The sequence below is a fragment of the Fukomys damarensis genome, unplaced genomic scaffold (assembly GCF_012274545.1).
Source record: "Fukomys damarensis isolate Sample0158 unplaced genomic scaffold, DMR_v1.0_HiC HiC_scaffold_13, whole genome shotgun sequence".
Taxonomy (NCBI): Eukaryota; Metazoa; Chordata; class Mammalia; order Rodentia; family Bathyergidae; genus Fukomys; species Fukomys damarensis.
Genome location: NW_022900925.1, coordinates 13226978 through 13250719, shown reverse-complemented (window position 1 = coordinate 13250719; position 23742 = coordinate 13226978). Strand labels below are relative to the sequence as shown.

Here is a 23742-nt window from a genome sequence, read left to right as displayed (position 1 = left end):
ACCTCGTGGTTCGGTTCGGCTAACTTTGTCTGTGGGGAATCCCCGCAGCACTGTCCCAAACCTGGCCTCCCGTGTCTCTATCTCAAACTGGAACCAGAAACCTGGGCGTCACCTGCATCCCCCATGTTTCCTGCTCCAACCAGTCTAAGGACCAGCCCCTGCGCAAATCCCTGGAATCTGTCCACTCCTCTCCACCCCTCCCCCCGCCCTTAGCTCAGGCCACCCCACCAGGCCCCATTGCTGCAGCAGGGGGTGCTGCTTCTCACCCCCTGCGGCCTCCCTTCCCACCAGCCTTTCCGAAACTCGAGTGCACAGTCAGCTCTGCTTGGGAATCTTCCGTGGCTTGCTACCCCAGGAATGCATCCAGGCAAGCCCCGCGAGCCTTACCCATTACCGCTGCCTGCCCAACTCCTGCTGCCTTTCTAGACTCAGTTCAGTGCCCTTCGGCCTGGAAACCTTCCCCAGGACCTCCTCACTGCTTCAAAGAGTTTAGCCACCCTCCCTAGGGACTTCTTTGTACCTGCCTGTTCCCCATCTAGACTAGAAACTTCTTGAGGGCAGAGGTCGAGCCTGACTTGTTTCATAGGTGCTAAAAAAAGGGCTGGGCAAAGATACACTTTTTGGTTTCGGTTTTGGTTTTTTGCAATGTTGGGAATCAAACCCAGGGCCTCACATGTGCTAGGTAAGAGCCCTGCCAGTGAACTACTTCCCCAGTCCCAAAGAGACAGTTTTTCATGTTCTCAGAAAGGACCCATAATTGTAAATAGAGGCATGGAAAAGGATCACGCAGAGCAAATACAAGGGCCAAGGACAAAACACTTAAAAGGGGAAAAAATTTGGTGCTGAGTAGGATCAAATTCTGACCTCAGTAACAAATTTCACAGATAAGCCTCAGAGAAGATGGTCCTCAGCTGGTATGAGGGCTTGGCTCCACAGAGGCCCCCACAAAGATATGTTTCCTTCTGCTTTGCTTTAGCAACCACTAGGTGTGGCTCTTGTGCTCGTGGTTCAGAATAGAGACTAGAGCTCCAGCCATCACATGTGCATTCCAGGGAGTGATGTCTCAAAAAAGATAAAGGAAAAGGCAAGGGATCTGCGCCAATTCTCTTTTAAGGAAAATTCCCAGTAGGTATCACATGATGCTTTCCCAGGATATCCCATTAGTTTGAACTTAGGCACATGATCAGACCCAGTTGCAAGAAGCAGAACAGGAAATGCAACTTCCATTCTAGATAGCCACTTGCCCAACCAAGAAGCGAGAGTTTTATCACCATAGGGAGAATGCATGACCGGGACACTGGCTGGCTCCACCATTGAATGGGTGGGTAAATTGAGGGCCTGGATACTACTCCCTGTGTGCCAGGCTCTGTGCACTTTACAGATATCTTACTGCAATCCTGGCAGAAGCTGTCATTATCGCTGACTCACTGAGACTTGCAGAGTGAAGCAACTCACCCAAGGCCGTATGGGGCACGGTGGCCAAGCTGCTGTGAGGCCTCTTTTCCCTGCATACCAGACTGGCTGGGCAACCAGGAGAGGGCAGGGCCTCAGAGCTGGTGGAAGGAATCAGAACATGGAGGGCTTGGGCCACAGGGTCGGATGCTGACAGGCCAAGCAGGTTGTAGGCAGAAGTTCCCGTTCAGATTTGGCAACAGGAACACTGCTTGTGACCTTGGCAGAGACATCTAGAAGCAGTGGGGGTGGAGGCCAGTTGGAAGGGAAGTGTGAACTGGTCTTTCTGGAAGGGTGGCCGTGAAGAAAGAGTAGGCACTGGGTGGGTGGGGGGTTGCACAGCCAGAGGCAGAGGAGAGGATCAAATAGGGGCAGGAGAGAGGAGGCGGCTGGGCAGAAGGGTTGGACACAGAGAAGCCCTCCTCTGCCATTCAGAAGGGAAGGGGACAGGAGGTACACAGCAGGTGGGTGTGGAGGAGGAAGGGAGGCAGAAGAGGGAGCTCATGTCTTGTAAAATCTGAGCCATCGCGCTTGGCCAGGGAAGAGGGCAGAGGGCCAAGGGTCCAAGGGAAGGGGGAGACATCATCCTGGGCTGCCCAATCCAATAGCCACTATCCATACAAGGTTACTTAAATGAATTAAAATGAAATAAAGTGAAAATGGCTCCACCGTTGCACTGGCTATATTTCAGGTGCTTTGTGGCCACCTGAGGCTAGCGGCAACCTCACTGAGCAGCAGAGACCGGGAGCATTTCCATTGTTGTGGGAAATTTTGTTGGTCTAGAAGGATTATGGTGGAAACCCTGTGTGGCTGTAAATCCAGATCTGGAGATCATGGCCATGGTATCTCCAGTCAACTCCTCTGTTATGGTTCAAATAGGAAGGGGCGCCCAAAGACTCGTCTACCGAGGGCCTGATCCCCAGTTAGCAGTGTTCAGAGGTGGTTGGATCAGAAGAGTGCTAATTTCACAAATGGATTAATCTATTGACGAGTCCACAACTGAACGGCCTATGGAGAGGTAGGGCCCAGTCGAGAGGAGTGGTCATAGGAGATTGACCTTCAGAACTATACTGTTCCCCAGCCCTTCCTCTCTGGCTCCTTCCCTTCCCTGCTTCCCAGTTGCCATAAGGTGAGAAGCTTCCCTTTGCCATGTTCTGCCCCCAAGATGTTTCTGACTTGAAGAGAGCTGACCATGAACTGAAACTTGTAAAGCTGTGCACCAAAGGAAGCCCCTCCTCCTTTAAATTGTCTCTTTCAGATATTTTGTCACAGTGATAAAAAGCTGACTAATCTCCTTCCTTCCTTCTTTGAGATCCTTCGGATCTCACTCTTAGGACAGCCAGCCTCTTCCTCACTCATTTCATGAGGACGCTTCTGGGGTTGAGACCTTCCAGGCCCAGAGGAGGGGCTTGTGGAGGAGAGGGAAGAGTACACCATCCAGGGCTGGGCCAGGGCAGCGGCCCATGTACAGACCCTGCTGGGTCCAGAGCATACAAGTCAGCTCACCACTACGTATCACAGTTGGAGAAGGACCTCGGCATTACTTAGCTCCACCCTGCCTTTCACAGATGGGCACACTGAACTTCTGAGAGGTCTGGAAAGAAAGCAAGGAAGGCAGAAGCCCATCCCCATCCTGTTTATTGGACTCCACCTTCACTTTTCCCAGCCCTTCTGTTCCAACAGAGCCAGGCAGGCCTGGAAGCTGGGGCTGGGCCACAGGCACAGAGCTAGGACTCGGCTCAGGCTCGCATCCCAGCCCGAGGTAGCTGAGAAAGGATTCATGACTAGAAGGGCTGTCCTGGCCTGACATGCTAGGGAAGAAGCACTTCCCCGTTGGGGAGACACAGCATGGACCATGTGTCTCTGCTTGGGGTGTAGGTGTGCTCATATGGCTGTGTTTGCAGGCCCAAGCTGTTCAAACACGGCATGGCTGGAGGGCGGTGGGGGGGTGCACGTTGGGGAGTGTGTGTGAATCACTGTGTGGCGCATGAACACACTACACACTAGCCAAGGTATGGAACCCTTGTTCGATGGCCGCCCCTGCCATGGCGGTGCTTGCCCAGGGCTAAGTCAGACACTCTGTCAAGAGCTCTGAGTCAGCCACTTTTAGGACAGCAGTTCTTGGACCACAGTCCCAAAATGGCCTGGCATTTGCTTTCCATGCCAGTCATGTGGCTGGCTTGGCAATTTCAGGTTCAGATATTCCGGGGGCCTGAATATCTACGGCTGGGCAGAAACAAGGTGCAAGCAGACCTATCCAAGCCTTCTGTGATGATGAAAACATCCTGTGGTGTCCAACACATCAGCCACTGGCCATGTGTGTCTACTGAGCAGTTGAAATGTGGCTAGTTCAGCTGAGGAATTTAAAAAATTTTATTCCATTTTAATCTATTTAAATAGCCCCCCGTGACTAGTGGCTGTTGTGTTGGAGAGCACAGATCTAGAGAAACTGAGGCAGTGGGGTGGATACTGAAGACCCCAGGTAATAAGCACAAAGATAGGGTACAGGTGTGTGAGTGCCTGGGCCTTCGGGACCAGGAGTGGCTTATTGTTGGGCTCTCCGGTGGAATGCAGAATTGGAGCCAGAACCCAGAATTGTACCAGTCCCTCCTAGCGCCCACCCTGAGCTGTGGGCAAACTGGAATCTGCCTGGCTGAGGGGGCGAGAGGCTCCCTGAAGAGACCCACTCCATGGCTGGGACCCACTAGGGCCCCAGTCTGAAGCCTTGTGCTGCATTCAGTCAGAAGTCAGCGGCCACGATCAGGAGGTCCTCATGTTCTCCTGCAGGCCCAGGGTGGAGCTGGTAGTGGCAGGATCACGCTCCTCCTGTGTGTGCATGGGGGGATACAAGTCAGACCCGGGAAACCATGATCCCCTACCCCCAACACCCAGCATAGGCATGTGAGTCTCAGCGCTTTGAAGGGCTGGGCCTGAAGGAGTTCTCTTACCGGCCCCGGCCCCATGTCCTCTGCGTACTTGAACTTCTTCTGCTTGTAGTAGTGCCTCTTTGGCAGGATGTAGAGCAGCAACAGGTCACAGAGAACAGTGGCCTGGGGCAAGGAGGGGCAGGGATGGAGCGTGCAAATTTGGAAGGGTATATATAGAACCTTTCACCTCCTACCACAGGCCCTACTGACTGTGTGGCCCTGCCTGAATCCTGTGACTCCAGACCTCAGCTTTTGAAGTGGGTGGTGAGGCACTGTAAGATCCTCAGGGGACCAAGGTAGTCCCGTCCCAGCTCTAGCTTGTTCCAGCTCTCAGCCTCAGTTTCCTCAGATACACTGGTATATAGGGTGGTAGGGTGTGCAGCTGGCAGCTCGGGAACGATGGACAATTGCCGTCAAGTTTTGGGATGAGGGGCTTGGTACCACTAAGATGTGGATGAGGAGGGCCCACCCCAGCAGAGTGACCTGGTGTCCCCAGCACTTACCACCCCGAAGATGCCAATCCCAGAGCCAATGGTGGTCATTGTGGGGATGATGTCAAATTTCCCAGCCTAGTAGCAGGGTCCAGTGGAGAGAAGGGTTAACAATCAGAAGGGGCCTGGCTGGAAAAGGCCAGGCCTGGGACGAGGGAGATTCCCACCCCTTTCTCTTAGGTTGTGAACTTCACCCACTGCCTGTTGCCCAGGGCTGTGACTCTCCATGGGGAACCAGCTCCTGGTTAGCAGACCTAGGTTTTCACCTTGGTTTTCCCTCCTGGGCCCAGGGAATTTGTAAAGGAATCATAGTCACTGGCTGCAAAGCTTCACCCTGGACATCACCCATGGCCCATCTGTCACTAGAAGTAGACTTGCTGAATGGACCACACCCTACCTGACTTCTGTCATCATCACTGTAGACCCCCAGATGAAAGACTATGTCTTAGCTGCCACCCCCCACCACCACCACCAGGAACTCACCTTGCCATCTACCATGATGTCAAAGCGAATCCCAAACACCTTGAAGAGGTGACGGTGGTTGGTCCCATTTTCCACAAAGTGCCTGGCAAACCTTGGGTAAGGGGTGAGGTACAGAAGAGGTTGATAGCGGGCTGTCTCGGGTATCAGAGCCTCAGGCACGCAGTACACTTTAGAAGTCCAAGTCACCCCAACACTCCCCAGAGGGGACTTGCAAGCCTCAGTCTGAGAATATCACACTCAACCCTTCCCTGACACCCGCTGTCAGCCATTTCCTCTGCCCTCCTGGCCAGTTGGGCCTTGAGGGGACTGAGACAGAGGGCAGAGAACTCAGGCCCCCGAGGTCTTGCTCCCTTCTGGGCCATCCAGGCAGATGGGAGATCCTTAGGGTCCGCTGTTCCCCTTAGGGGACACACTCAGCCCAGCAGGACTCCAAGGAAGGGTTCAGTGGGGCTCTGGTATCCACCTGAAGTTGAAGCCTCGAGACACGTTTGTCTCTTCGTACAGCCCATGGAACTCATAGATGGGTTTGCAGTGTCGCACATGCCAGTCCAGGTCACAATTCCAGTCGATGGTGATGCCGACCACCCCACCCTGCCAGGGACACAGATGTTTAAGATCTGGGATTTGGGGACCAAGAAATGCCTATCTTAGAACTAATGCCTGCTCTCTGTCAAAGAGGGAACATTTTTTACTCTGAGAAAAGACATTGAGATGTTGCTTTGGGGTAGAAGTCCTGTCATCCTCTGTGGTCTCACCTCCTACCCACCACATTCCAGATTTCTGACCATTTCCGAAATACACCAAGTTCTCCTTACCTCAGGGCCTTTGCAAATGCTACTCCTTGTTTTCCCTAAGATTGGCTCCTTCTCATCCTTTGACCATTTCCCCTGGAAGAGCTTGCCTGACTACCACTTCAAACTAAAATATGTCCTTTGTTATTCCCTCATGTGTACACTTTTGGAACTTTTGTTACTATGTGATTAGTTGCTTATTTGGGGTGATTATCTATCAATCCATCTTTGAGACTGTAAAGCCCAGGAGGATGGAGCTGTTTGGGTATTTGTCACTGACTCTTCTTAATACAAGTAACGGACAGGGGGCATACAAATATTTGTTGGATTAAAGAGTAGGTCTGGGCCAGGTCTGGTGGCATGCACCTGTGACCCCAGCTACTTCAGCGGCTGAGGAAGGAAGATTGCAGATTTGAGCCCAGCCTTGGCAACTTAGCAGGATCCTGTCTCAAAACAGAAAAGTCTGGCTGTGTAGTTTAGTGGTGGAATGCTTGCCTAGCATGCAAGAGGCCCTGGGTTCCATAAAATAAAAAGTAGCAGGACACCGCCAAGCATCCAGTTGACAATGTCTGCTCACATTCATTCATTCCAGGCACCTCCTCTGTGCTAGGTCCAGGCCAGCCCCTGCTGGGGACACAGGCCTGATCCTCAGGATGAAATGGAAAAAACAAAAAACAGAGCAGAGACTGACAGATTCAAATCTTGGCAGAGACTGGCGGTCTCAAGGCTGACCGTCTAAGGCTTGCCTCTCCTGCCAAACCCACGAAGGTCACAGTGCCCAGAAGATGAACTGCTGAAACACAGCTGCCAACTTCCCTATGTCTTAGAGATAAACAGTAAAAAGCACCATTACCTCCACCTCCCTACCCTTTGTCAAGTTCTGCTTCTGTAAAATCCTGCTTGTTTCCCTGCCCTGGCCAAAGAACAGATAAACATGAGAACCAACTGAGAAACGGGGCTCAGACTCTCAAAGATGACTTCCCACTAGCCATAGCAAACCTGCTTTTCCTTCAATCCTCTGAGTGCCACTCTTCCTTGGTCTGCCTGCCCTCCGCGTGCCATTTCAAGGGGCCCAGAGTATAAGGGAACAGGCCCGTACACACGGTGGCTCTGCACCGGGGAGGCTAACTGGGCCTGAAAGGACATCATGAAGTCCCCTTCGCCTAGCGCCGTGCTTTACCTTTTCAGCCAGCTTGCGGAAGTCCTGGCCTGACTGCTGTACCACGTAGCCAAGGTTGAAGACGGGGCACAGAGGGTGTAAGACCTTGTCATACAGGCAGGTCTTCAGGTAGGAGTCACTCACCTCCTCTACCAGGTTGCGCCTACAGGGCAGAAGGTGTCAGTACCAGCCGTGTGCCAGCTGTGGCCTCTAGAATGCCCCTCCAGCAGCCCACCCCAGGGGCCCAGCCCAGGCTTCTGTCTCCAGCGTGAAAGCAGCCGCTGGAATGGAGGGAGACAGAGCGTGCTGGGAGCAGCTACAGCGGCCTCTAGAGCGCCTGTGTTTCTGCCCACATTTCCCACGAACCTGTTGACCTTGAAGCGTGGAAAGCTGATGCTGTTCTTGATGAAGAGAGTGAAGTTCTCGGCCTCTCGGAGAAGGGCAGGGCTGAGGAAGACCACACTCACTCACTGCCCTCCCCAGAGGTCCCCTTGTGTGCCCCCAGGACTTGGCAGGGGGGTGGGGAGAGGAAGGCCACAGGGCCTCCTGCAGCCTTACGTTTCAGGATGTGGCACCGCAATAGTGGACTCAGAAGCCCCTTGACCAAGAGCCGGGCGACTCTGGCCTGGGCCACACAGATGGGGTGAGAGAGGAGTCAGAGCAAGCAGAATGGATTCTTTCCAGACCCAGCCAGCCCTGTGTCTAGGCTGGGGACCCTGCCCCCAGCTCCCTGGAAGGACGGGGTATTAGTTACCTTGGGATGTTGTCATCCACCTCCACAGGGCACCAGCCAAAGATCTCACAGGTCTGCACAGTGTCATTGAAGGCCACACACTTGCCCGTGCGAATGCCTGGAGCGAGGGAGGAACCCCTGGGCGCCCACTTCAGGCTGGGGTGCACAGGAGGCCTCTAGGTCCCTCCCCCGGTACCCCTAGCAAAGGGGCACTGAGGAGAAGGAGACTGCAGATAGGAATACGGGAGGGTCTGGGACAGGGCACCCAAGCCAGGGTGGCAGGAGGGAGAGAGCTGGACAGACTGCCCAGTGGAGGCTGGTGGGGCAGCTGAGAAGCAGGCAGGTACATGCACAGGAGGCCCTGAGGGGAACAGGGCCTGGAGCCAAGAGGAGTGGAAGTTGGCCTTACCTTGGGCCTTCCTTTTTGCCTTCCCTGGGATGCAGCTGCTGTTGTCCTTGCATGTACCCCCCTCTGGGTGCTGAGGGAAGGGAGACATGCTGGCCCCAGGTCCCTTGGGCGCCATCCTAAAAAGAGCCCTTCCCACCCCGGGGTCCTAGGGAAAGCGTGGGGTAGAATCTCAGTACCCCACAGCCTCCTTCCCTTAGTCTCCAGCCCTGTGGGTTCACACCCAGTTGTCCATCACCCTTGTTGCTAGGCAAAGTGAGGAGGGTGGGGGAGAGGGGAGACCCTAAGACTGGGCATTCAGCTCAGCACACAGGAGGAAGGCTGGCACTGTCACTGGTGGGCAATCCCTGCATGCAAATCTATGCTTAGAATTCCAGCATGGGAACCTGCAGGAAACCCTGCTTGGCATCATTTCCGGGGCCCAAGGTGACACCTCTCCCAGGTTATTCTCCCTTGAGGGTCCGGGTTAGGGCGGATACTCACCTCTGCACAGTGATCTTGAGCCTGCTGGGGGGTCATGATGAAATTGGTCATGACCACAAAGGAGCTTTCCCCCTGGAAGTGGGGGCAGGAAAGAGCGAGGAAAGGTTGGAAAAACAGCCCTGAGACCTCCCACGGGCCCCTGGAGCCCTACTGACACCCGGTGGCCTCCACACCCCATCATGCCATGGTGACAATGTTAGTCCTAAGCTCACAGGGAAACTGAGGTGCGGAGAGTGTGAGGACAGGACCCCAGGGAGGTGGGTGAAAGTGCACCCGAGGCAGCTGACCTGTGCTGGGAAGACGTAGTCGGCCACGTCCCAGACCTGGGGGCCAAAGCCCTGGAGCTGGGTCACGGCCAGACCCTTGAGCTTCACTGACACGCTGCTGATGAGGCCACTCGAGGTCTGGTAGCCCTTCTCATAGAGGAACACCCACCTGCAGGAGTGGGGGACACAGGCGTCATGATTCTGGGCCAGCCATTCATATGACAGGTGGCTCTGTGGACCTCTGCCCTTTCTGGCACCCACTGGAGGTATCACGGCTTTCCCCTTGCCCTCCCTAGGTGCATCTCTGAGCCACTCTCTGCTCCCAAAGCTCCTGAATCTTGCACTGGAAGCTGGACAGCCTCGCTGACTCCCTGGTTGACCTCTTCCTGAACTTCTACTATCTCTTCACAATGAGAATACGAATTCCCAGAGTGAAGACCTGCCCAGACCTTCTTCCATGAGAAGGATTTGCTGGGCTGCAGGCCAGCTTCGAGGCTGACAGACTCTAGGATCCCAATTGTCCTTCCCAGAGTGCTCCTTCTCCCCTGAGCTCCTCCCGGGAGAGAGCAGCCCCTGAGCTGCTGTGTGATTTGGGATGAGCCATTCCATCCCTCTGTCCTCACTTGCCTCATCTATAAACTGAGAATAATGAATTCGATGCTTGTTTAAATCAGTCAAGGTGTGAAAAGCCTGAGGGTGGAGACTGGCCTGCAAGCCAGGGCTATAGAGACATTGGCCAGAACTACTATCTCAGCCGTGCTGGGGAAGAACAGGGTGAGAAAAGAGGGGAAGTGACTCTCCAAAAGGCTTGTAACATCTTGTCCTGCTCAGGCTGGAGGGCCCCAACTTTGGAGGAGAGTTCCTGCCTTCCATTCCCAAAATGAGAACTCTTGTCCCTTTGGGTCCCCAACTTTTAGTCTAGGGGATTCAGCAGGCCAGTTGCCCTCCTCCCCGGGCTTGGGCACACGACCAAGGGTTACCAGTCAATGTTTTATCCCCTGGCAGCAGTGATGGGTCCAAGGATGGGACATAACCAGGGCAGTATTGCAACAAAAGGCAGGATTTTTCTGGGAATTGCTGGAAGAGAAACATTCTATCTCCTGAGTGGCTAGAAAGGGTAGCTGCAAGGCCAAAACTATAATTAGTCCTCGTCAAAGAGACAGGGAGCCAGAGAATGAAGCCCAGCCTTGATGGAGGCCAAGCTAGGCGATGAGAGGGGTGGACTCCTACCGTGAGAGTCTGGACACCTGGATGCAGCCAGGTCTGAAGCATACATGAAAAAATCTACCTCTTGAGTTTTTCAGTTACATGGCCAATACATTCCCTCCCTTTATGTAACCAGTTTGGGTTAAGTTTCTGTTGTTTATAACTGAAGGAGTCCTGGATACCACTTCTCTCTAGGAGTGGGCCTCTTCCCTTCAGAAAAGACTCTTCACAGGGATTCAGGGTAAGAGCCCCTCGGGTGCTTATGTGCGTGTGTGTGTGTGTGTGTGTGTGTGTGTGTGTGTGTTGCCCATGGGAGTGTGTAGCTGCATACCTCCAGGGAAAATCTGAGCCCACCTTTACATAGGTGCTCCACACCCTCTCCTGTTGCTTCCTTTACCCCAGGCTCACCTGGCCAAGCAGAACTCAAAGCTGTTTACTTACTCCCCCTTCCTGTCTGGCCAGAGCCCAGCTCTGGTGTTAGAATTCTCTTAATCCCAGCCACTGCCATCTCTCTGAGGCTGTCCCCTTCCCCAGGAGGGCAGCCCACGATACCCACTTTTTTCCTCCCATAGTCCACCTGCTCTTCTCCAAATTTCCCTTCGCCTGGTCTTGGAACCAGCCCCACCACGTACACCAGCCTAAGTGTGGTCACTGCTGCCCCCTGCAGGTCTCAGACTGAAACAGGTAAACAAGACAAAGGATCAGATTCTCAGCGCCCTGGACATTTCCTACGCCCACTCTCCTTAGGTTCCTTTCCCCAGGTAGGCCTCTTGCACCTCCATGTTCTGAGCCCCTGCAAGAGAAGCCACTGCCCTCTGCAAGGCAACCCCATCCCCACATCCTAGCTGTTTCTCTTTATTCCCAGCACCAACTTCTCATATCATAGGTGGGGAAACCAAGGCTTGAATGGGTGCCCCTCCCAAAAGTCAGAGGTCAAGCAGGGAGCAGGCCCCACCCAGGACTCTTCCTGCCTCTAATGAGGCACTGGTGCCAATGTATCTCCCAGGAGCCAGGAGTTCCCAGCCCCAAGATCTTGCTCTGGGACCAGAACAGCATTTCCAGGCTGTGTCTGCCCCCGGGCTGCTGGGGTAAAAGGGAAAAGTCAAATTACCTCAGTTCTGGTAATACTAGAATGGCGGTGGCGCCAGGCCTGCTCCTCCAGAGCCATGCGTTGGCCCGGCCTTGTGGTCACCACAGTGGGGAGGCCACCCAGACAGTCTTTGTGTCAAAGACAGTGGCATCTTCCAAAGCCCCTCCCTTCCAGTAATAATCTTTCCCAGTCTTTCCACTTCTCTGACAGCCGCTTGTGGAAGAGGACACATGTCCGAACGTCTCTGCAGCTGTGTGGCTTCAGCCTGCATACTAACCTTCTCACAGCCTTGATTTTCTCAGTAAGACAGAAGTCATGGCACCTGTTTCAAAGGTGCTAATTATTCCACAAATACCTGTCAAGTTCATGTACTTGGCTCCCTGTTGGGCCCCCCAAATATCTAGGTAATTGTTTGGGCAAAGTTTTTATGACTTTCTCTCTCTCTCTCTCTCTCTCTCTCTCTCTCTCTTGCTGAACATCAAATCTAGGGCCAAAGACATGCTAGGTAAGAGCTCTATCATTCCTAAGCCCTGAGCTACACCCACATCCCTTCTTATTTTGAAATAGTATCTTGATAAATTGTTCAGGCTGACCTCAACCTTGTGATCCTCCTGCCTCAGCCTCCCGAACAGCTGGGATTACAGGTGTGCCCCACTGCACCTGGCTTTTATGAGTTCTCTTTATGGAAATTAGCACATTGTCTGATATAGTAGGCACGTGAAAAGTATAAACCTTATTTCCCCTGTTGCTGGCTCCCTCGCTGATTCCCCTCTCGTGCTGGCTTCCATTCTGTGCCCAGGCAGAGCCTTGTGTAAGCTGTCACAGACATGCTGAATCCCCCAGACTTCTATCTCCAGATTTGCTCTCTCCTCCTGAGATTCAATCCCACATATTCATTTAGTCATTTAACAAACATTTATGTATCAAGTCCCTATTATGTGCCAAGAACTCTTCTACATGCCAAAAATATACAAGTGAACGAAACAAACACAAATCCTGTCTCAGGGAGGCTATGTAAATGTGTACCTCTCCAACTGCTTGATGACTCACATCTCCCCTGCTCTCCCCAGGACACTGCATAGGTATCTCACACACACCTGACCCTTGGGGAAACAGCCCCATGTTTCCTCAAAAAGTTAACCATGGAATTCCACTCGATCCCATATTCCCGCTCCTAGGTATACACTCAAGAGAAACAAAAACACATGCCTGTACAAGCATCGGTCCACGCATATTTAGGGCAGCATTGGTCATAAGAGCCAAGAAGTGGGACAGCCCAAGTGTCCACCCCCAGAGGAACAGATAAACACAGTCTGGTGCGGCCTTAAAACGGAAGGAAATACCGACACAAGGCAAAAGCAATCTGGACAAACCTTGACAGCATTATGGAAAGTGAAAGAAGCCGGCCACAGAAAGATGTGTTTCTCATTATTCTACTTATATGAAATGCCCCAAATAGGCAAAATAGGTTGTGAGAAGGGGAAAAGAAGGGTTGCAGAGTTTCTTTATGGTGTGGTGAAGATGTTCAGGAATTAGATAGTAGAGGTGGTTGCACAATTTCTTGAATACTCAAAACAGCACTTTTTAAAAAAAATAGTGAAGGATGGGTAGCTCAGCAGCATGCATACAATCTTGTACTCCAGTCTCAGCATCACAAGAAATAATAATGGTAAAGGAAATAAAATAAAAGGGTCACGCCTGTAATCCCAGCACTCGGGAGGCAGAGGCAGGAGGATCGCTGTGAGTTCCAGACCAGCCTGGGCTACATAGTGAGTTCCAGGTCAGTCTCGACTACATAGTGAGACCCTGTCTCAGGGCATTCTGTTTTTTTGGCTGGCTCTGGGGTGGGCGCTTGACCCAAACTCAGCCAGTAAGTGTTGGGCATGGGATTTTGCTGGAATTCTGGAGGAAGGAGGTGTTTTGTGCCAAAAGGGTGGGGAGAGAAGCTAAATTGGTGGTACCAGACTGCTGGTGACCTCTTTGCCAGCATGAAAACAGCCTGTCTGCTGAGAGGGAAGCAGAGTCATAAAAAGGGGATGGATGCTGGATAGCTGCACTGAGAACCAAAGCTGGACTAACCTGGATGGCTCGTCTCTCTATAGACTTTGCCCTTCCTGTGTGTTCACCACTTGTCCATTGCTGGGACAAAGCTCTCAGCAGATACAACTCTGAGTAGGAAAGATTAATGTCGGCTCATGGTTTTGAAGGCTTTAGTCCGTGGTCACCTGGCTCGAAGGCAGAAACATCACAGCAGAAGGGCATGGCGGAAGACAGCTGCTCACCTTCTGCCCACCAGGAAGAAGAAGAGATTAAGATGCAGAGGAGACAAGAGAAAAGAAATGGGAACAGGATACACTCTCAGAAGCATGTTCCTAGAGATCTATTTCCTCAAAGTGGACCCTACCTCCTAAAGGTCATTCAGCTGTGAATTCATCAATGGGTTAATTCACTAACGAGTGACCTCACGATCCAGTTACTTCTTAATACATATGTCTTTTGGGAGACAGTTCCAATCAAACATAATGCTGTGTGTGCCCTAGTCGTGGAGGATCTAGATAGGCTTAAGGCCCACAGTGATTTTTCCTCCTCAGCTCCTGCCCTCCCTCTGCCCGCCCTGTCCCACCTCTATCCCTGGCACAGCATGGAGAAGTTGCTGCAGAACCTGGATGGTTTCTCCCAGCAATAACATGTATGAGTGCTTATCACTGACTGGTCCGCTCTGGGATCTTCCTGGTGATCTCAGAGCAGGTGACTTGAAGATCTCAGAACAGGTGCCTCTTCATGGGGGTACAGGGGACAAACAAGGACTGAGAGGAGAAGAAGTCCTGAGTGGCCAGAGAAAAAGCTGAGAGTGGACCTGCCCAGCCTGTGGCCCCCAGGCCTTAACCCATGGCTGGTTCCCCCAGTGTCACTCTGTCTGGGAAGCCTCCCTAGGCGGTCTCTCCTGGCAGTCACACATCCCCTCAGGGACCCTCCTGTGTGCTGCGGCCTGATCATCCTTCTCTTCCCCTACCCAGAGCTGGCCAGGCAGCAGCACTTTCCATCATGCTCCTAGTGTGGGCCTGCTAGGTCACAGACACAGCACACCGCCTGTGTACGCCCAGTGACAGAGAGCTCATCACCTCTGGGAAATAGTAGAGACTACCTCATTTTGAGCTAAAAGAGGATCAGCCTTCTGCAGCCGCAGGACCACTTGCTCCCTACGCTTGCCTTGGACTTACTGGGGGAGCATGACCACAGCCTCAGTTTTCCTCTTTGGAACCTGTTCCAGTTTTTGGCCCCTCAGCCCCTGGCTCAGAAACTCTACTGCCCCGGCCCCGCCATCCCTAAATCTCAGGGCCTCTTTCATCTGAGTCTTGCTTCATGTCCGTTCCTCTGCTCAGCTATATCTCTGTGTCTGCCCATCCCCTACATGGGCTTTGTTGGCGGAGGCACTTCTCCAGTGTGCGTCCCCCTACTGTCCCTGCAGTGCATACGGGACCAGAGAGCAGACAGACGTCTAAGAAAGAGGAGAGTCCTTAAAGCAAAACACATCCCTCTACAGTAAAGAGCAAACTGTCCCCTCTAAACCCTGTCTCATGAAGGAACAGTTGGAAAACTCAGGCCTGAACTGCTGAGACCAAATCCAGGCTAGGTGAAGACTGCAGTGGAGGTGAGGGATCAGTGCAGCTCTTGAAAGTGGCCAGAGGAGGGCGACAGAGACAGCAGGAGCCACCGCCAGCGCGGGCTGCGCTTGAGGGAGCTTGGAGCGGAGTAAGAGTTGGGGGCAAAAGATCCTATCTTTGGGACCCACTATGCAACTAGGGCAGAACAGTGCCCCTTCCTGAAGATGCTTCCTTCCCAGGATGTCAAAGCTAACCTTGGAGCCATGCAGCTACTTTGAATCCTGACTAGCTTCTTACCATCTGCCAGATCTTGCTAAGAGCCAAACTGATTCTGAGAAGGGCCACATACATTTGGAGAATCTGCAGACTGGCTTGGGAGGGAACTAGGGAAGGAGGGAAGTATGTGTTCGGGACTGGATGGCAGCTTGGGGCACAACCTGTGGCAGAAGGTAGAGGAGTGAACTGTCTTCCACTCTGACAGCCACTAGCCTGAAGACAGAGTGGTCTTGGGGTTTAGAGATTTCCCAGCCTCTTCAGGTGAGGAGCAGGCTGGGGCTCAGGGGATGACCTCTCTTCTCCAGTGGGTCAGAAGTAAAGCTAATGGTGGACGTTTAGGTCCATCCTGTGCCTGTAGAAAGTTCTTCAGAGCCCTGGTGATGGTGGAAAGGAACAGGTAGAACACCAGGGTCAGGTGGCCTCTGTCCTAAGCCTGACTTTGCTGCTAACTTCCCATGTGGCCACTGCTCTTCTCTGGGCCTCAGTTGCCCTCAGTTACCATCATAGACATCACACTCGTTTGTGAACAGAAGGGAAGCAGAGGCCAAAAGGCAATAGAGAGGACTCTGCCTGGGCTCCACCTGACCAGCTCTGAAACTTAGGGAGTTGGGCTGGGCAGAGGAAAGACTGTTATAGATGGTAAAGTTCTGTTTAGGCCCCTGGTCAGCCCAGTTTGGGCTCCATTCAGCAGTCCTAGTTTGGGACATACCAAAAACAAGGACTTGGAGGCCAGAGGGGCAAGATCTTCAGAATCACACAGCAAAAACCAGGCTAAGGCTACCAGGGGTCCCCAGGCCCTTGAGAGGATTGAATCTTCTTCCTGGAACCTCTAGGGGCCCTCAGCAGAGGCGATGTGAACAGACACGATGTACCCCTCAGGGAACAAACACCAGGCCCCCAGGGAGTGCTTCAACCACAAGGCAGACACTGACACAAACTTATGCACACACAAGGGCACACCCATATGGGCAGCAGCCCCAGGGAGACAGCCACACCCACTGGGCACATGCCCAGACCTTGGGGATGTTTGCACAGATACAGATCTCTGGGCAGGACATGCACGTACCCACGTAACATGCACACTTGTGCCCACACAAGCACTCACACATGAGCAAAACCCTGAAGGCCTGCTTTGGCTTCTGGACAGCCAGACTGATTTCACAAAAATGGCCTTGGCACAATCTGGGTCCAGCCAGATGCTCTGAATCCGTACGCCTGGCACAGGAGCATGGTAGCACATACCTGTAATCCCAGCATTCAGAAGGCTGAAGTAGGAGAATCACCAAGAGTTCAAGGCCAGGCTGAACTGCATGGCAGGACCCTGTCTCAAAACTAACAAATAAACCCCAAAACCAAAACCAAAACAAAGTGCAAAGATGCCCAGAAAGGAGCTGTCTTCCCCAGAAGCAGAGCTGATTTCCATCTTTACACCACCATTCAAGTACCAGGTGTCCAGAAACTAAAGCTGCTCCCAGGAGATCCTTGCCTTAGGGAAGAGGGTAGCAGAAACTGTCCATCTCTGGCCTGTAAAATGGGTGGTGACCGCCATCTCAGTAGTGGCTGGTTTGGTAGGAGGTCAGAAGTCAAAGGGACCCTGGTGGCAAAACCACCCAGCACTTTTGAAGCAACCATTGACCCGGAGTTGGTTCCTCAGAGCCCAACAGTGGCATTGTCTCTTGTTCACCACATGCCGTGGACAGGGTTTCCACCCTGCCTGGGTACAACCATCTTGACAGTAAGCAAGGTTCTATATTCCTTCAGCACAGTGACTGGTCAGGAAGACCTCCCAATGGGTAGAAAGAAAGAGGAGTTGTGAGGTATCTTTGGGCACCCAGAGCTTGGTTGGAGGGATACACAAGGCAATAGGGAGGGGGCCCAGACTCACCCGATGACATAGACCAGAACCACGAGCTGGATTAGCCGGAAGATGATGCCCACCTTCTTGTTGCGAACGAGCACCATTCGAGGGGTGTCATACTCAAAGAAGAAAGCAGCCAGCTCATCCTGCAGTCGCCGTGCCATGATGGGCCAGATTGGGGCTCAGAATAGAGCCTCCTTCACGGCCTTTGCTGTCAAGGGGAACAAGGTATCAGTACCCACATCTAAAGCAGTGGAGGTTCTGGGGGCTTCTTAGCCCCTTAAGGAAAGCCGGGCAGCACAAGTGGGGCCAGAGTCAGGAGTCAGAGGTCAACTGGAGTTAGTGGGGTTGGGAAGGAGAGTCTTGGGGTGGTCAGAGCAGCTCTGGGCCCCTGGCAGGCAATAAACTGTGGGCCAGCCGTGCCCAAGACAAATAAATCCCAAAGATAGACAGAGGCGGGGCCGATGGACCCACACAGGCCTCAGGCTCAGCCCCACTGTCCCTCCTGGCTCCGCCTGGGCCCTGCTGGGCCTCCGGAAACGGGGCTGTTGGCCGGAAACCACCAACCACTAGTCACAAGGGTAGAGATAAAGCTATCAGTCAGTCCCCATTCCCCATGAACCTGACAGGACAGAGCTGGGGGATCTGGTCACAGGCTAGAGATCCCCCTAAATCAGGCACCCTTTCTGCTTCCAGGATGAGCAGCTTAGGCCCTGGGGGCTGCAGAGAATAGGGAAGAAGTCAGGGGACAGCAGCTTCAGGTCCTGTGGCCTGCCGCTTCCTGAGCTTGCCCAGCCCACCCTTATAGACTGCCCTTGACCACCATGCCTCAGAGTCAGGCCTGGCCTCAGCCATCAGTTGCAACTTTAGGGTGGCCCTTCCATCCCCATCCCCAGGGTCCTCTGTCTGTTCTGCCCCGGCCACACCTCCTAACCCCACCCCACTTCTACTTCCAGCCACCAGAGTGGGAAAGGAAGCAGATTTCCAGGTAAGGCAAGGGGCCATGGGATCACACAGTGCCGTGCAGACCCTAAGATTCAGCTGGAAAAGCCTGACATTAGCCATCCCCAGCTCTCCTACTTGTCTTGCGGGGTGAGAGGAGTGGAAACTTTGCCTTACCTCCCTGAGCCGGCTTCCTCATGGAAGGGGATAATTTAATGGCACTTGCCTCATAGGTCCAGATCCTGGGGTAACATCAAGGACAGAAGACTTGAGGCCATTGTTGAGTTTGGTATCCAGCTCCTCTCCAGCTCCTGCCTCCCTCTGCAGCCTCTGCCCACCTCAACAGTAAACTAGACCCTGAACCCAGGGCCCTAAGTTCCAGAGCTAGAGACCTCCACACCCTCAGCCCTCACTTTGCAGATGACGTTCAAGGGGGAGAAATGAGGAACCCAAGCCTCCCTTGGGTGGCACTGAAGGCTCAAGCTTGATGCAGGGCCTCCCTACCAGCCCCCCCACCCCACCCCCAGTCCAAGCTGTCCCGCCCTGTGGGCTGATAAGGAATCTTCTTCCTGGCAGGCTGTTAGCTGGGAAATCGCTCTGGGCAGGGAGCCAGGCCCAGGGCTGGGAATCCCAGCCACCCCTAGTTGTCTATGAGCAGAGCTGCTTTCTGGACAGCACAGGAGCCACCTGAAGAGAGCAGGTGCCCAGCTGACTCCAACCCCAGGCTCAGGCCCACCCCTCCCCTCAGACTGGATCAGCCACATCCCATAGACTTGTTGGCCAAAGCAGCAGGGATCTCTCCAGCTCAACTGTCTAACTCTACCTTGAAGGAGTGCAGAGAGAGAACCAAGTGCTGCAGCTTTTGATTTTTTTCTTCTTCTTTTATTTAGATAATGGTTTCATTAAATTGCCCAGGCTGCTCTTGAACTTGCCATCGTCCAGGCTCAGTGTATGATGATAGGCACTTCCTGAGTGTACGATTATAGCCACGCTCCAGCTCGCCCTGCCCATCCTGCATTTTTCTAAGGAAAAATCCACAGATGACGAGTGGCGTGTTCCCTTGGCCTGATTTTGACCCCTCTCCCGGCGGACCCCATGGGAAATAGGAGGCTCAGCACTCAGCAGCTGGTGCTGGGATGGGGTGTGTGTGGAGACTGCCTGAGCCATCCCTGCACAGCTCTGCAGCCCCGCTTCTCCCTGACACCCACACCACATTCTGGCACTGAATGAGGAAGGAGGAAAGGAAGGCAGGCAAGCAGTCACTGACCTTCTGGTCGGTACTGCTCACACCCCTTTGGTCTCCTCCTCTTCCTCCTCTTTATCTTTTCTTCCTCTTCTTCCCTCTTCCTTCTCCTCCCTCCACTGCGAGAAAGACAGATGGACGATGGACAGACTAGACTGGAGCGCACACACGTGTCTCCGTAGCAGCCCAGGCACTGACCCAGAGGAACTTCTCATTTGGAGACATCAGCAGAGCCAAGAGCGACCAAAGACACGTTTCTTTTCTTGCTAATAATCTGCCAAGAATAAGCCAGCCTGCTATCAATGCCTCAGTGGTTCTGAAGTGCATCTTTCTCTCCCTGGCCCCCAACTCCAACATCCTCAGGGACACTGAGGCCTCTCTGGGGCACAGGTGTATAGGGCAGAAGTCCAAATTTCATGTGCTAGAATTTTGCAGGTTTTTCTTTGTAAGGTAGGTACTGTGAGGTAGGTACTAGAATCCCCATTATACAGATGCAGAAACTGAGGCTCTCCAAGTTGAGCACCTGGTCCAAGATCCTAGAACAAGTAGTTCTCACATCAGCTGATGGCCTGAGAGGAAGCGCCCCAAAGTCTGAGGGCTTGGCCCAGGGCCCACTCAAAGACTCCAGCCCTTAAGATCCGCCAGACCTGCCTTATAAGCCCAAAGACTGGGTCGCCAGCTTGGGTTCTGGGCCGGGCCTTGTAGGGATACAAGGCCCTGCTGCCAAGCACTCAGCCCCAGGATGGCCTCCCCTGCCTGGCTAAATTTAGTGGCTTTGTGGCGTGTGGAGGGGGCCAGAGCCCATCCTGGGGCTACTGCCAGGCCAAGCCCTCCAGGGTGTGGACTCAGGCTCCAAGCAGTCTCCTTAACCGCTCAGGGTTCCAGGGATACAGAGACCGCACCTTAGCCTCCATGCCACTGGGCCTGCCCTGGTGTCCCAGGGACTCACCCAATGCCAAGCCCCTCAGACACTGCCAGAATGAGGCCCTGGGCCGGCCTGACCCATGTAAAGTGAGCTCTGTGAGAAAGTCCGGAAAACACTGCCGTGGCCCCCAGGGTGGGCATCTCCCATTGCCTGAACCTTGTTGCTCAGCTTCTCAGACCTCTTTCCCTTCCCCAACAGCCTAGAATCCGAGGGGGTGATTCCTGCTGTTCTCCTCCCTCCTTTAGCTGTTCTCTCTCAGGCCTCAGATTCTTCCTGCCCCTGAAATAAGGGGCTTCTTGGAGCTGCTACTCCAGCACTGAGTGCTCACTCAGGGGGTTTCACCTCCTCAGCAGTTCCTGGGGATACATACACCTTCCTCCCCACATGGGAACCATGCCACCATCCACCTTGTCTGCCTCCTTTATTTTATTTTTTTCTCTTTTAAGACAGGATCTCTCTATGTAATTTAGGCTGGCCTTGAATTCACTATGTAGCCCAGGCTGGCCTGAAACTCACAGCGATCCTCCTGCCTCAGCCTCCTGAGTGCTGGAATTATAGGCATGCACCATTACTCTCAGCAATTTTTCTTTTAAATAAAACTAAGTGGCACTGTAATTCACATATGATTTTTATTGGGTCCATTTTTATGCCTGGAATCTCTCTACTCTGGAGGCTGAGACAAAGGACAGCAAACTGGAGGCCTATGGGAGACTATAATATTGATTATGCCCAAAGCATGCTGTGAAGAGTTAACTCCACAATTGGCTTGTTTTGACAAATGAGTCAGCTGAAGTCTCCGTGCCAAGGTCAGAGTGATTTGCACCCAAATTCTGTTCCCACAACCAAAACCTTCTTATTAGAAGGACAGTGTTCTAATTACAACCATATATTTTGTCTATTCTGTTTCTAATTTGAGAATGCTTTGTCTTGCCCTTGCTTACATTAGTTTCCATAGGAACAGCACAACTAGGCATCCTTGCACGTAGTTTTCCCCTTGCACATAGCTTGCCTTTACCCCCAGTTGATTACCAATAAAAATCAATGGCTTGGAATGGCCGGCAATTCTGTTGGTTGCACTAGAATTTTTCTGTCTTTCTTAGTTCTGTCTTTCAGTTTTTTTTCCTTAGGCCTGTGTCGTACACTGGGCAGGAGACTGAAGCCTACTGCAGAAGTTTCCAGTAACATTTCAGGGGTCCTCAGTAATTGGTGCCCCATATTGGGCCAACCCGAGCAACTAAGCAAGACCCTGTTTTAAAAGATAAAAAGGGCTGGGGATAGAGCTCAGTGGTGGAGCACCTCTGTATCTGAACCTCAGTGTCAATCACACACACACACACACACACACACAGCGGGTGCTAGGTGTACAATCCCAGTACATGAAAGGCTGAAGCAGGTGGAACACAGGCTCAAGGCCAACCTGTGCTACATAGGGAGTTCAAGGCCAGCTTGACTGTATAGCAGTGTCACAGGGAAGTGACTCCCAACCTGTTGGCTGAGTTTGTGTCTCTTAATAACTGAAGAATGGATACACGAACAAAGAGGTTACGAATAGGGAAAGTTGTGAGAAAGCCCCTGAGAGACAAGAGGAGCTCTGAAAGTGGATTGCTGCTAAGGCTTTTTGTCCAGGGGTAATTTATATACAAGATTACAGTGTGGGTAACTATAGGTGAAGCTACAGTCAACTTGTAGGGTTACAGGTATAGTAGCTTAGCTAACATTGATCCAGTGGGGAAGCGAGGCCTGCTGTGAGAGTATACAGTGGGTGTCATTAACTTTAGCTTGTCTGTAGTTTCAAACATAGAAAGATCAAAGGCTGTCCAGGGAAGGGATAGGAATATGGGTCAGGGTGTTTGCCACCTTATCTAGGCCCACTGGACCAGGTGGTGCTGATTACAATTTCAAGCTTCAGTCTGTCTCTAGGGAGGCCTTCAGGCCTGGCTCAACTCCAATTCATCCCCACCGCAATTTTGATGCATCTCATCTTCCGCACCGAGCCCTTCAAGGGCTCTGTCCCTCTCTGAACTGCCTGTTAACCTCTATCTAACCTTGCTGTCTATAATAGCGAGACTCTGTCTCCAAACAAAAACAAAAACAAAAACAAATTTTAAAAAGGGAAAGGAAAAAAGTACCCATTTTGAGCAGTGTTTGGTGGATTCTGACAAATGCATGTAGTCACCCCTGCCTGTCCTGCCATCCTGGAAGGTTCCCTCCGGCCCATCTTTCCCAGCTCATAGGCCTAGGCAATCACTGATCTCCCTTCTCACTACAGAACTGCTCTATTTTGGCCAGGTGTGGTAGCTGCACATCTGTAATCCCAGCACTGGGGAACCTAAGGCAGGTGGACTGCAAGTTTGAGGCCAGCCTGAGCTACATAGTGGGAGCCTATAAAAAAAAATTAAAAAGAACAGCCCTGCCTTTTCTAGAACTTCATAAAAGTGGAATCACACACTATGAGTTCGGTTTTCATGTCTAGCCTCTTCCAGAAAATCAGCCCAGTGGTTTCTAGCTCTTCCATGTTGCCGGGCATGTCAGTAGTTTGCTTCTCTTTAATGCAGAGGAGTGTGTGTGTGTGTGTGTGTGTGTGTGTGTGTGTGTGTGTATGTGTGCCTGCCTCAGTTGGTTCAGCCTCCACCTGCTGATGGCCACTGGGGCCATTACAAACACTCGAGTGGGTGGGTGCATGTCCCCCTCTCCTTCTGCCTCTGGTCTTGCTCCTCCTTCTCCTGGCATCCCCAGGAGCTCACATCTCTTGTTTCTGGTGGGGCAGGGGGGCCCATGGGCATTTTGGCAGCTGCCGCCCTGGCCAGACAGGAGTTGCCAGGACTTACCCCGGAATTCCCTCCTGGGTAAGCACTGCGAGGTGAGGAAACCTCTGTTTACCTTGGCCGCCCTGCATTGGCCTGTGGACTCCATGCTGTGGGCTGGACAGAGCTGGATGTGGGCAGGCCTGGCTGGGGGTGGAGGAGCAGGCCTGACCAGGGAGCCCATGACGCTGCAGGGGAGGCTAAAGCCGACACACCTCCAGCACTTGTCTCCCTGGCCCATCCTAGCTTCCCACCCTGCTGGCCCCTCTATGATGAGGTAAACCCGATGGCCAGACCCTCAGAGGACTTTGGACACATCACCTAACACCTGGATTCCTACCTGCTGCCTGGCCCGTCACAGGGCTGGCTTAGATCCTGGGAAGTGAGGAGCATGAAAGTGGACCATTACACATGGCCCAAGTGGCAAGAGCACCCTTCTACACACCCTGACTTCTGCTGCCCCCCTCCCTACACAACCTGGAAGCCCCTAAGAGTGGGGCCTGTCTCCTCTGCTACAGCTGGTTGTATGGGATTGCCACCTAAGCAGTGACACCAGGCCAGTCCTGTAAAATGCTCTGCACTTGACTTAATGCTCTGTTGTC

At 52.9% G+C, this 23742-nt stretch overlaps 1 protein-coding gene across 2 annotated transcripts; it reads right to left on the bottom strand.

The window, feature by feature from the left end:
- Positions 1-3078: 3078 nt before the first annotated feature.
- Positions 3079-18628, bottom strand: P2rx1 (purinergic receptor P2X 1). Of its 2 annotated transcripts, XM_033762845.1 has the most exons (13): positions 18395-18628; positions 17254-17437; positions 9213-9360; positions 8926-8997; positions 8446-8515; positions 8058-8154; positions 7670-7750; positions 7325-7466; positions 5817-5944; positions 5354-5444; positions 4883-4948; positions 4401-4502; positions 3079-4278 (listed from the first exon to the last, which is right to left on the bottom strand). In XM_033762845.1, exons 2-13 carry the CDS (start codon positions 17388-17390, stop codon positions 4213-4215), a joined length of 1200 nt encoding a protein of 399 aa, XP_033618736.1. In that variant the 5' UTR covers positions 17391-17437; positions 18395-18628; the 3' UTR covers positions 3079-4212. The 2 variants fall into 2 exon arrangements, with proteins under 2 accessions (XP_033618736.1, XP_010609667.1); XM_010611365.1 differs by lacking the exon at positions 18395-18628 and having other exon boundaries at positions 17254-17713.
- Between the last annotated feature and the right edge of the window lie 5114 nt (positions 18629-23742).